Source organism: Physeter macrocephalus, chromosome 4 (assembly GCF_002837175.3).
Source record: "Physeter macrocephalus isolate SW-GA chromosome 4, ASM283717v5, whole genome shotgun sequence".
Lineage (NCBI taxonomy): Eukaryota > Metazoa > Chordata > Mammalia > Artiodactyla > Physeteridae > Physeter > Physeter macrocephalus.
The window spans coordinates 119,012,511-119,026,491 of record NC_041217.1 but is presented as its reverse complement, the minus strand read 5'-3'; the positions used below and the strand labels follow the sequence as shown (position 1 = coordinate 119,026,491).

Genomic DNA, 13,981 nt, shown 5'->3' with positions numbered 1-13,981 from the left:
TTGTTTACCAATTTTCCCTGCAGAAGTCTTTTAGTTGTAATTTTAAAAATATATTAGGAGCTACCAATTTAAATAACGTATCATTTTTCAATCTAATATTTAAATCAATATCAACATATTCACTGGCATTTTCAAAACATCCAAGCCATTCTATTTAAAAATGAATTACAAATCAAAAGATCTTAGTATAAAAAATGTTCCGTGTTATTAACAATTCCCTTGCAACTTCTGATGGCTTCACGTATTACAGTATAAGCTTTGGTATAAAACATGCAAATAAAAGCCAACAAGGTCGTGAATACAGTGTTCCATACACAAAGCACTTATGAAACAAGTGTAGCACATACACAGCAGATGAGGGAAAGGTAACACCGCTGCAGGATGACCAGAGTTTGCACTTCTACTGCTTCTTAGTTTGTGCATTTTGCTCGTTCAAAATCTTCAGCAGAGATTGACTCATGTAATAGGGTCTTTCAGCAGAACCATCGTTTCTTTCTAAATCTTCCACTAGGAGGAAGAATGGCACAGGGTAAATATCAAAGTAAAACTGTAAGAGAAGTAACATCGCCATCTGCTGCATACTTGCTTTACAGCAGTTCAAAATGTTATTCTAAAAAACAGCATAGTTTGGCATCAACATTATTGTAAACATAACTATGAGAAAACAATCAATCAGCCCTTGTTATTATGTCAATAAGATATTCTCTCATTCTGTGTACCAGGTCTGATTCTGCCAATAGCACGTGCCTCTCAGCTGCATGATTAAGGAAATAAGTTTTATCTTCTTTTAGAGAGCAAATGTAACTACACAAAAAAACAAAAGATGTATGAGGAATTTCTAAATTCACCTTCAAATTCCTAAAAAGTATGATGTATTCAACTTGCCTTCTAAGTTACCATATTAGTTCAAAATTGCTTTTGTTTTTCGAGCAACAATTTAGTAGTACAGTTTTTTTTTTATATTTGAAAATTTTCAGTATATTTCAAATCTTTGAACCCAAAATTTTGAGAAGTATTGCTCTGTTTTTTCAGTTATTACCTTAATTTCTTTATAAGACAGTGGCTTTTAAATTTTTCTCAAAAACTCATTTTTCTCTATATTTCAATTATACAAAGAAGTAATTAATGAAAAATACTTTTCAACTAGAATTAAGCACATAATATAGTTAAAACTTCTATACTTAGAGATTTTTAAAGAATATTTATTAAGAATATTGAACCAAATGACATTCCTTGTCCTATGATTTTGCAACCAAGGGTTATATTCTTAAAATATAGCCTAGTTTAGAATGTAACTATCTCCATATGGTTCAGTGAATACTTTTACTGTGGAGAATTTTCTGGTCTAATCAGCAGATTTAATGTTAAGCATTTAAAACATGGGCCCCCATCTAGTACCAAGAATCTAAAATACAGAAGTTATGATTGTTAGAATTCTCCAAATTAATCTCCTTTGTCTTTCTCAATTTTCTAACTCCTAGAACAGCCAGGCTTATAAGGAAAAAATAGGCAAATGATTTCACACATGTTGATTTATATTTTATTCAAGTGATTTTCCAACTTTTATGTGTATCAGAATCACTAGAGAACTTTTATAATAATTCACAAGCTGCCCCACACCCAAATACTTATATCAGAATCTCTTGGGGTGGGGAGCAAAGGTATCAATATTTATAACAATTTCTCAGAGTGATTCTGATACGTACACAAAAAATTTAAAATTGTTTCATCATTATGAATTTTTCAACTACTCCTAAAAGGGGACTTATTCCTTATAATTTTTCAACACTTAAGTTAGAGGTAACCATTTTACTAGATTTTTGTTGTGAACCCTGTATTACTGAATAATAAAATAATAACTATCTAGAAAGATAGGTTATCACTGTTCTCTGAATTATACTTCAAGGAGCATGAGAGTGAAGAAGGTCTTTGCCAAGGTATGAAGCCAAATGACACTTTGATTACAATAATCTCAAGAAAGTAAGCCAAGAGCAAGATGGTGGCCATAGAAGGACCAATATTTTGAAAATCTCCCCTATTCATTAGCTTCTTGCTATTAAGCTGCTATGAAGTCAGTCTAAATCTAGGTTCCCACACTTCAGGGTCATTAAATAAATTACTATTTATATTAATTTATAACAATAATACATTTCTGACTCTCTTCTTGTATACATGGATCATATTCAGATCAAAATGTTAGCTCAACATGTTCCTTTCTGTCAAGACATAAATAATCCTTATACACAAACTTACTGTAAAAGCCAAAAGGATACTATTGATGCAATGCTCCTTTTGGGGTACGTTTTTACACTGTTTGCCATGTCATACGCACTTGCACACAGGAGATGGATAGGCAAAGTACGTGAGTGTCTGATTCATGCTTTGCTATGCCAGAGCCTGGTTTGTTGCTCTGGCCAGCAAGGGTGGAGTATGAAAGTAACTCTCCTCCTAAACCCTTCAGGAAGAGATTTCCTAACCCACAGTATGCCTCTTGTAAAGGTACAAGATGAGGTACCTATGGAGGGCTAATATTTCCTTAGGGTAAAATCTGAAGTGTCTTTCTTATCTTTTCTCTTTCTTCACTGAAAGTTAAGCTAAAATTAAACTTTTTATAGAAAAAAGCCACATCATCTCTTTAATCTAGAAACTCATAACAGATATAATCACTCTTCTGAAACAGATCCATACCCATTTTCTATATGATGGGCATAGGAAGATAAGGATTTATCTCTATTTGGGTTACAGAAAAATGGCATGAGTTATGTGGCCATCTCAGTTCTGCTCAGAATATTTTCATGGTGGCCAGAGGTTCATATTGTTGGAAATGACATTCCAGAACTCAGATTCAACTTCACTATAAATATAATTTCACTAAAACAAAATGGCCTATGAAGGTTCCACAGTAATTTTTACCTAGTAATGCGGCCTATGGAACCTGTATAACATTAACGTCTATATGTTTGTTGTGGTCTCGAATCACTTACTGAAATATACTTCCTAGGGAACCATTAATACAAGTTTAATCACAGTTTAGAATGTTGTCCACTAGCTTGAACAGTATAAATATAACCATAGCACCATATTTACAAATTTAGTACCATATGCTGGTTAACTATAAATCAATCTTTTTATGGCTAATTGATTACACATTTATAGTGCTTTCAAAAATTTCCTGAATACCCTTTACACATATACATTTATAAAAAGAAAGGCTATCAAAATGCTGCAATGGGAAACAGCATGCCAAGTTATAAAAGTTTTGGAAACACTTTCAGCTATAGACTTTAAAAAAATGTGTGACATTTACACCTTGCTCTTCAGCTGGGACCACTATAAAGTATCCTAGTTCACAGAGGCTACTGTCATCAATTGCCTGATACCTCAGATGGCACCAAGTTCTCGCTTTTTAGGAATAAGCACTGAAATTTCACATTACTTAAAAGCATCATTTTCAAATACAAATGACCTAATTTACAAAACTTCTACTTAAAAATGAATGGCACTGTTTGGAGCTTTTCTACTCTTTCTGCTTCTGGGGAACTAGTTGCTTCTTGTTCAGAATTCCGTGCAGGGTAGGGGTTATGAAGTAGGGTTTTTCTGTAGATCCATCATTTCTTTCCAGATCTTCACCTGTATATGCAGCAGCCAAAGCAGGCAAAAGCAGCAACAGCAGCAGAACAATTATATGCATTTTTATAAATTGGAGAGTCGAACAGGGAAAAATCAGAGAAAGCAGTGTTAGAAAGTCAAATATAAGACAAATTAGTGCAGTTAAGTAGCTGATGCTGGTCAAAGTAAGAAGCTTCAACCTCTGCCAGGAAGCACTGAAACTTCCTAAATCCCACCCACTCCAAAGAGGTTTATTTTGATAAACTGAAGGTTAATAAGGTCTTTTATGTCCTTTCAAATGTGTTACCTTTAAATTCTAACGACTGTTCATTTCAGAAAGGTAAATTGCCACATCCTCTGAGATGAAGCTGAATAAAAAGTATGGTGTGATAAATGTAGAGAATAATTGAATTTCACAGTTCAAAATCTCTTTTAATGGTAATTCACACCCTCATATTACAGATGAAGAAACTGAGACCCAGGGATGTAAAATGATTCTCCTGAAATTGAAAGCTCTGGGGCAACAGGATGAGGTGAGGACCCAGTCTCTTGACACCTACTTCAGTTCTCATCCTACTTAGCTAAACGGTGTCCTGTCCTAAATCCTTGTAGTTTACCTCAGATGATTATATTCAAAAGCTAATACAGTGTTTGCTGACTTCTGTAATACATGAGCTTATATTCCTGCTTTGCTTAGGCTAATAATAAAATGATGGGTATTCACTGAGCACACATCTGTTGGGTGGTTGGGGAAAAACATCAGAATGATGCTGAGAAGCAAGGAGAAGTTTGCATGGAATTAAATTTCCTGCAGATACATATAATTCACAGCTGATAATATCTATCTCAATAAATATATAAATGCAACTTGAAACTGTTTTGACTAGTATATTAAAAATATTATGCTATTTTAGCCTTTATTTATGATGAAATAAAGGATAAGAAATATTATATAAAACCATATAGCATAATCACAGATTTATGGAATAAATCTAAGTTATTTTTCATCATACTCTCTTAGGAATGGTTGGATTATTGGTTTATTAGATTTTTACATTAGACTTCACAGTGACTTTCCCCACATACAAAATGAAAAGCTAAGAAGGGAACATGATAGATGCTGAACATTTTTGTTCTTTTTTCCTTAATCATATTTCTATATCTTATATCACATATCATATGCTGTATGTTTATATCATTATTACTTTTGAGGGATTGGTAGGAACTGTGGTATCAATCACATAATAATGAAAATAATCATCTACAACTATTGTCTTTTTCCCATCCTGGGACCAGAATTCTCATCGCCTTGTAATGTTGAAAAGATACTATGGTCTCTATAAATGAAGTGTTTGTTTGCAAATAGTTTTCATTTTTAAAAACACCAGTTTTCTGGCAGTCAAGATAATAGGTATAAAGAGGTATACATTTTTTAAAAAGGTACAGTTCCACACAATCATAATTTGCCTTAGAGTATCATTTAAGAAGAAAATTTTCCAAAGTTCGATGTTGCCCATAGTAACAGCTGCAGAGGGAAGAAAAATACAATTTGGTTTCTCTTGTTCTTTATTATCAAAGACAAGAACATCCAAAAAGAAACTATTCACATTCAACACACAATGTGTTAAATAAGGCTGAAATTATACCTGCTTTTCAAGAAGTTGGCAATTAGTAATATAGATGAGTGGAAAACATTTCTTAGTGCTCAAATTTAAAATCCACTGTCAAAATTAAAATCTACAAGATTTGCCAAAGCTTCCAAAGATTGGAAACTGATAGGTTCTAAACATTTCCCGGGATACATTTTGAGAAAACTTTTCAGTTACAAGAATCAGGAAGATCCCAGTGGGCTCTCCCAGTTTCATTCCCATGATTAGCATTTGAGATGAGAGGAGAGACCTCTGAACATTCAAGATCTCTGTCTCTTCTGTGTCTTAAGCTACCTTATTCCCATGCCTCTTCTTCCACCTCATACCTGAGCTGAACTTTGTTCATGTGGTATTTTGTAGATGGCTTTTCCTGACAAACCACTGAAGCACTAGGAAAAGATTAAACATTCCAGTTCCATTTATAGCCAGAGGAAGACCTAACTTGTACACAAAGTTCTCCTGATTAATTTGTCCAGTTATTGAAAATTGATTTGTTAAATGTTCAGGGAAAAAAAAAGATCAAACCATTTTCTAGAAGGTTTTTTCCTTCAATATATCTCCCTAAAGTTACAATCTTTAGGGAAATATATATATGTATATATCTCCTCTCCTGACCCCAGCATGCGGTTGGTGCTGTGAGTTACACTAAAAAATAAACTGTTCATTTTATACAAGTAGATCATTCGGTAATGCCCTGTCATAGAATGTTTTCTCTGCTTCTCTTAAGAGCAGTTGTGCCAGAGAAATAATGTCTCAGAGGGTATTAGTTGTAGGGCTAACAAGTTCTGTTCTTTCACCTGTTGACCCTACTTTATCTAGGTTGAAGGTAAGGACAGGTCAAGCTCCTGATGGGCACTAGGTTCTCCAGGGCTTTTAAGATGAGGTATTAATAGAAAACATATCCATTCTGCATACGTGAGGTGCACATGCCCCATAGAAGCACAGTGAAGAAGTCAGTGATGAACGCTCTATTGAAGTATTTTAACACTACGCATCAGAGTTGATCTAGCCATTTCCTGAACACGCCTCTCTATGAATCCTGTCTATTTGTCATCGTGTTACCCAGTGTGAACTGGCCCTATGTGTCTTTGAAACCACTGCCAGCTTGGCTTTATCAGAAGCTATAAAGGCTGTCCTCACAGTCCCCAAAGCCCAGCCTCAAAGCCCAGTTATGTCTTCAGTTGTTAATAAAGCACAACAGAAGCCAATCATTATTATAAATTTGAAAACATTAAGAAATTAGAATAATTTCATGCTAACACCATGCCATGATGCCTGACCCTCCTGTGCTTTGCAAACTCCATCTCTCAGCCTTTAAGGTTTACAAAGCATCTACTAGACAATGTCTCTTTCCAAATAAACTGTTTTGCAGTTTCAGCCAGGTCATAGCAAATCCACAAGCCAGCTAAAAGACTGGGTCTTAACCTTTTCGTCTTTTGGTTATCCACCAAAGGGGGAAAACACATATACTGAAAACTTACAGAAGCAGATGAAAATTGTTTCAATACACATTGCATAGACGCTGAAGAATCCATGTGCAATTAGGTAAGATCCAATAATGACTGTCTGTAAATGAGCAGAGAAGAGAATGAAGATGCCATTAACTTGTCCGTTAACTTGTCCAAAAGAACAATAATGCAGCTTTAAATAAAATCATGATGAGGACGCTTTGAAATACTCTGTGTTGGAAAAGATTTCAATATTGGAATGTAAAAAATTCAATGATAAAGTTTTTGAGTGCCTTTGTACTGGGATTTAAACAAAATGTGCTAGTTTACCTGCCAATTTTCTTATCACTATCCCCAATGCCTACCAAAAACATCCCAGATTTAGGATCCTGCACACTGAGGCAGTAAAGCATAGGAGTTAAGAGCATACACTGCCTAGGTTTAATCACAGCTCAGGCTCTCACTCGACAAGTCACCTGACATCTCTGTGCTTCCTACATAAGATTGTTGGTGGGGAAGGGGAGAATGTGAGTAATAATGGTATTTATGACACATGGATTGAGTGAGTTAATATACTGTAATAGATCTCGCAGGGCTCCCCCCAGGTCCTCTCCAGCTGCCACATCTATCCCCTAGTTGTTGGGAATGTATGTAGGATGCTGATGACTCAGCTGTTTTCACTAGGAATTGCTCTTGCAGGGAACTGCCTCACCCAAGGTTACGCCATCATTCAGAGGGCAACCCCTGGCCAACGGCTGCCTGATGCAGCATACAGAGGCCTAGTCCCTTTGTCAGAACTTCCTGTAATTATGTCTGAGGCTTCAGCTATAATTGCAGCAAGGGTCAGCTTCTTCTTTTGCCTGGGCCTGTCCTCCTCACTTCCTTTCAAGTGTATCTCAGGAGAGCACTTCATAATAAGCCTTCTGCACGCAATCCTCTGTCTCAGGGGTTGCTTCCAAGGGACCCACGCTCTAAAGCAGAATGAGGCTTGGCCTCAAAGTAAGACCAATCATGTTAGCTATCATTATTTCTCCTATTCCTTTTTGGTTTTTTATTTTGCCATTTCTCATAAATCAGAGTCAATGTTACCCAGATGCTATGGAATGAATTGTGTCCCCTCAAAATTCATATGTTGAAACCTAATCCCCAAAGTGATGGCATCTGGAGGTGGGGCCTTCAGGAAGTAATGAAGTCACAATGATGGAGCCCTTGTGAATGGGATTAGTGCCCTTATAAGAGAAGACAGGAGAGATGAAATCTCTCTCTACCATGTTAGGATACAGCAAGAAAGAAAGTGTCCCTTTGCAAATTAGGAAGAAAGCTCTCACCAGGAACTGAATCTGTGGGCACCTTGATCTTGGACTTCTCAGTCTTCAGAACTGTGTGGAATAAATCCCTGTTGTTTAAGCCACCCAGTCTATGGTATTTTTGTTGTAGCAGCCCAAACTTACTAAGACATCAGCTCTTACCAGCAAAGGTACCCAGTAGTAATTTAAAGATGTTGGTCCTTCTGTAATCATTGGGAGTCTTTCTGTGAAGAGTAGAAAGGCCAGGACACCTAGAGTGAAAAGGCAGAACATGTATATTGTGCATTTGCAAAGGAACATAGCTTTTTGTAGTAAAGAAGTTTTTCTAAGCACATGTTAAACTTATTACTACTACTACTACTACTACTACTACTACTACTACTATTACTACTACTACTACTTACCTATACACCCAGCAACTAGAATCTTCCCCAGGATTAGTACAAAGTCTGTCACTCTATCCATAACTGCAACTCTGAGAATCAGAAAAAAAAAGTATAACTTTGTGTTTAAATTATATTTGTTATCAGAAATTTATGAGAGTAAATAATTCATGAGTTCATTTTGATGTGTCTTTGCTGAAATTTTATTTGGCCTTTGTTAAATGCAAGAAATGAAGTTAGAACCCAGGCATGACTTTCTGACTTATTTATAATGGAGTAGACAGAAGATGGCATTGTAAGGCTGTCAGGTGCTATTGGTGGTGTCAGCATCTCTCTCTCTAATTCGAGGACTATGGATACCCTGAATCCTGAGGATGGCTGCACTGGTTCTCTGATTTTGTTCACTCAGACTCTGTGAATTTTGGGAGGGGGGAATAGTCAGAAACATGATGATAATGTTCATGTGGGGAATTTCTTGAGCATAGGGGATAATAAAAATGAATAAGCGCCAGTGGGTATAAAGGCATAGGTGGATGATGGGAGCAATAATTCTAAAACATACGAAGAAATTAATGGTGTGAAGGAGAAGATTTAAATCTATTAAAATAAAAGATAAGATTCATGTCTAATAATACCACCAACATGTGAAGTATGGATGCTAAAGCTTCACCAAATCATCTACTGCCATGCTCAATCTGATTACTTACTTTAAAATATTTCTCATCAGCAGATTGAAAGCATCTCTCGCTGACCTGCAGAAGTTTTTGCCATATATTGCAATCTGAGGAAGACAGTTGATATTATTCTGGAGTCAGTAACATAATTTAACAAGACCAACAGACAATCCAATGACAGGAACATGAATTAATTCTGTCACCCACACAGTTCTTCTCATTCCTCTTTCCAACAGTTGGGTTCATGGGAGGCTTGGGAAGTGTGTGTCTCAACTCTGCACAACTCTCAGAGTCACTGACAATAAGGTATGTTTTGGTTGCTATTTGCCCTTAACTCCATGGGGATTAGACAGCTTCAAACAGAGGTAGGTCTTCTTCTCAAATCCCAGGACACAGCTTCTGTCTTTGAAGTGTTTTGGCTATGATTTTTTGCTGAATGGGTTAAATGTTGTAGCGTTCACATTAAAAATTACTCTCAGGAAACCCAATGCCTTCCAATACACTTGCTTTATTGATTAAAAGGCTCAATACAATATTCTCACTGGAGGTATATTAACGACTCTTTGAATGTCCATAACTATTTGAATCACCCATGCAGACCCTATATCACTGTGATAATATGCAAGTGTTATAAGGTTGTAGCTGCTAAATTTTAGAATAATATTTTTGGATCCCCTATTTTTAAAAAAAACTCTTTAGAAGCTTCCATATTCCCATAGGAAATAAGTAACAAATTCAGTTATGCATTATCAATTCCCACACATTTCAAAATAAGAATCATAAAAAGAAATAGACCCTTCCTTAAAAGTATGTAAATCCCAGAATTAGAAGAATATTTTCTTTTCACAGTGAAACACTGACTAGGTAAGCTTTCCTCCCACTAAACTATGTCACAGACAAACAAAATCATTTTCAATCTAGCACATTTTTATACTTCTAAGGTAAATAATATTTTCCCTCTCCAAAAAGGTATTGAAGGTAATAACGAATTACACTTAAGTTACTGTCTCAACTAGGAAAGCACAGCCCTGAATGATGCATTGGATTCACAAATTCTTATAACAACATGGTGATAAATTCAACTGCTTGATGCACAAGTGCTTTAGAGATGGAAATGTAGACATGGGGTTTGGGTTTGCAAAGAAGCAGTTTAGTAAATAAAAATAAGCTACTTACCATAACATAGGCATTTCTGTTCAAAAACTTTACTGCTTTTTCTAAACACCAGAAACAGCATCTCAGGCAGCATTTTAGGAATTTAGAAATGTTGTTCTGGGCCTCTATGAGAAGGAGATATTTAACCCTATTAATGATTTGCAAACTCTATGAATCAAAAAAATGTAGTAAAATTTTAAGTGTGCTTTTAAATTTTTTTAATTGCAGTGAAATATACATAAGATTTACCATTTTAGCCATTTTTAAGTGTACAATTCAGTAGCATTTAGTACATTCATGATTTTGTGAAATTACCATCACTATCAATTTCCAGAACTTTTCATCATCTCACATAGAAACTCTGTACCCATTAAACAATAACTCCTCATTCTCCCTTTCTCCCAGTCCCTGGTAACCTCTGTCATACTTCTGTCTGTATGAATTTGCCTCTTCTAGATACCTCATATAAGTAGAATCACACAATATTTGTCCTTTTGTGTCTTACTTCACTTAGCATTAAATTGTCAAGATTCATTATTACATTTATTTTTAAAGCTGAATAACATTTCATTGTATATATATGTCACATTTTGTTATTCTTTTATCTGTTAATGGAAATTTGGGTTGTTTCTACCTTCTGGCTATTGCAAATAATGCTCCTATGAACACTGGTGTGCAAGTATTTGTTTGAGTCCCTGATTTCAATTATTTTGAGTATATATGTAGAAGTGGAATTGCTGGCTCATATGGCAATCGTATTTTTTACTTTTAAAGGAATCACGGTACTGTTTTCCACAGTGGCAAAATGATTTTACATACCCACCAGCAATGCACAGGTGTTCCAATTTATCCTCACCCTAAAAAATTTGTTATTTTTCATTTTTTGATACTAGACATTCTAATGGATATGAAATGGTACCTCACTATGGTTTTGATTTGCATTTCCCTAATGACTAATATTGAACATCTTTTCATGTGTTCATTTACCATTTATATATGTTCTTTAGAGCAATGTATATGAAATCCTTTGCAGGAGGGACAAAGATGGTGACATAGGAGGCTCTTGAACTTCCCCCCTCCCCCAGATGCACTGAATGTACAGCTACACATGGAGCAATTTCCTCTGAGAGAAATCCAGAAACAAGCTGAGTGACTCCTACACACCAGGCAACTATGAAAATCCCACGTTGAAATGGTAGGAAAGGCTGAAACACACTCGCCATAAACGCTACCCCTGGTACAACACCATGCAATCAGGACAATACCCCCCAACTCTCAGCTTCTCCCTGAGGAGTGAAGGATTTGGGCAGCACATCAAGGATTCCAGCTTTTAAGGCTCCCACCCAAGAGACAGACCCCCAAAACACTTAGCTCTGATAGCCAAAGGGGCTTGTTTCCACAAGTTCTACAGGACTATAAAAAACAAAGAAGCAGTTCTTAACAGGCATATATGCTAGCAATCACTATACCCCCAGGCTTAGCAAAGAGGGAGCAGGCAAAAACGCCCATTTTCCAGTCTTTTCCTGGGAGGGGATTGACTGCATACTTTACAACCTACTGCCTAAAATTCCAGCTTCTAATTTGCACACTCTTGGAGCTAGCTGTGATCCTCCATGGACCCAGGGGGAGCAGGTCACCAACATCTCTTTGGAAGGAGCTTATACACCTGTGTGGTGCCCCAGTTTCTGAAGCTGCTGCCCGAGTCATGGTCCCCCCTCTGTGTGGCTCTAATAGGGCTTGCACAAATGAGTCTCACAGGACTGTAGAAAACAAAGAATCCATTTTTAAATTGTAAAGGAATGCCCTACCACCACCACCACTACCATGGCTATACATCCTGGCTCAGTGCAGAGGGTGCAGGCAAAAGCCACCTCCTAGTTTCTCCCTGAAAGGAGAATCTACTTACTTTCCCAGGTGCTGCCTAAGGGTTTAGCACCTAATCAGCCGGCATCTAGGTTCTGACTGTGATCCTCCACTTTGGGACCCTGACAGGTCTAGGTACGCCTTCAATTACTAAGAGCCACTAAACTAACTATGGTGGCTAGGACAATCACAAAGATTTGAGAGAACCAGAAGGTTGGGCTGGGCTGATTAATGAAGCTCATCTCCTACATGAGACTATTCTGTCAAGTTGGGAAAGATGGCTGTTTTATCTAATGCACAGAAAGCAATACAGAGAGTCAAGAAAAAAAGGAGAAGGAGAAACAAGGGAATACTTTCCAAATGAAAAAACAAAATATATTTCCAGAAACTGATATTTCTGAAACGGAGATAAGTGATTTAACTAGTAAAGAATTCAAAATAATGGTCATAAAGATGCTCACCATGGTCAGGAAGAAATGCACGAACAAAATGAGAATTCAATAAAGAGATAGAAAATATCCAAAAAAAAATCAAACAGAATTTATAAAGCTGAAGAATACAATTGAACTGGAAAATTCAATAGGGGGATTCATAGCAGATTAGATCTAGTGAAAGAAAGGATTGATGGACTCCCTCTTGGGAGAGCACTGGAATCACAACTAACTGCTGAACAATCATTGACAGGAAGACACTGGAACTCACCAAAAAAGATACCCCACATCCAAAGAAAAAGGAGAAGCCACAGTGAGACGGTAGGAGGGGCACAATCACAATGAAATCAAATCCCATAACTGATGGGTGGGTGACTCACAAACTGGAGAACACTTATACCACAGAAGTCCACCCACTGGAGTGAAGGTTCTGAGCCCCACGTCAGGCTTCCCAACCTGGGGGTCTGGCAATGGGAGGAGGAGTTCCTAGAGAATCAGACTTTGAAGGCTAGCAGGATTTGATTGCAGGACTTACACAGGACTGGGAGAAACAGAGACTCCACTCTTGGAGGGCACACACAAAGTTGTGTGCACATTGGGGCCCAGGGGAAGGAGCAGTGACCCCATAGGAGACTGAACCAGACCTACCTGCTAGTGCTGGAGGGTCTCCTGCAGAGGTGGGGGGTGGCTGTGTCTCACCGTGGGGATAAGGACACTGGCAGCAGAAGTTCTGGGAAGTACTCCTTGGCATGAGCCCTCCCAGAGTCCGCCAATAGCCCCACCAAAGAGCATGGGTAGGCTCCAGTGTTGGGTCACCTCAGGCCAAACAACCAACGGGTGTGGGGGAACCCAGCCCCACCCATCAGCAGACAAGCGGATTAAAGTTTTACTGAGCTCTACCCACCAGAGCAACAGCCAGCTCTACCCACCACCAGTCCCTCCCATCAAGAAACTTGCAAAAGCATCTTAGATAGCCTCATCCACGAGAGGGCGGACAGCAGAAGCAAGAAGAACTACAATCCTGCAGCCTGTGGAACAAAAACCACATCCACAGAAAGATAAGACAAGATGAAAAGGCAGAGGACTATGTACCAGACGAAGGAACAAGGTAAAACCCCAGAAAAACAACTAAATGAAGTGGCGATAAGGCAATCTTCCAGAAAAAGAATTCAGAATAATGATAGTGAAGATGATCCAGGACCTCGAAAAAAGAATGGAGGCAAAGATCGAGAAGATGCAAGAAATGTTTAACAAAGATCTAGAAGAATTAAAGAACAAACAAACAGAGGTGAACAACACAATAACTGAAATGAAAACTACACTAGAAGGAATCAATAGCAGAATAACTGAGGCAGAAGAATGGGTAAGTGACCTGGAAGACAGAATGCTGGAATTCACTGCTGCGGAACACAATAAAGAAAAACGAATGAAAAGAAATGAAGACAGCCTAAGAGACCTCTGG

General features: G+C 37.4%; 1 protein-coding gene across 1 annotated transcript in view; it reads right to left on the bottom strand.

The window, feature by feature from the left end:
- Nucleotides 1-400: 400 nt before the first annotated feature.
- SLC44A5 (solute carrier family 44 member 5) overlaps nucleotides 401-13,981 on the bottom strand; it is a 201,316-nt gene continuing 187,735 nt past the window's right edge. The window contains exons 16-21 of the mRNA XM_024119947.1: nucleotides 10,247-10,350; nucleotides 9,104-9,177; nucleotides 8,418-8,488; nucleotides 8,176-8,264; nucleotides 6,740-6,824; nucleotides 401-507 (exon numbers count right to left, since the gene is read on the bottom strand). Coding sequence (XP_023975715.1) covers nucleotides 401-507; nucleotides 6,740-6,824; nucleotides 8,176-8,264; nucleotides 8,418-8,488; nucleotides 9,104-9,177; nucleotides 10,247-10,350 — 530 coding nt within the window. The remainder of the gene's footprint in view (nucleotides 508-6,739; nucleotides 6,825-8,175; nucleotides 8,265-8,417; nucleotides 8,489-9,103; nucleotides 9,178-10,246; nucleotides 10,351-13,981) is intronic.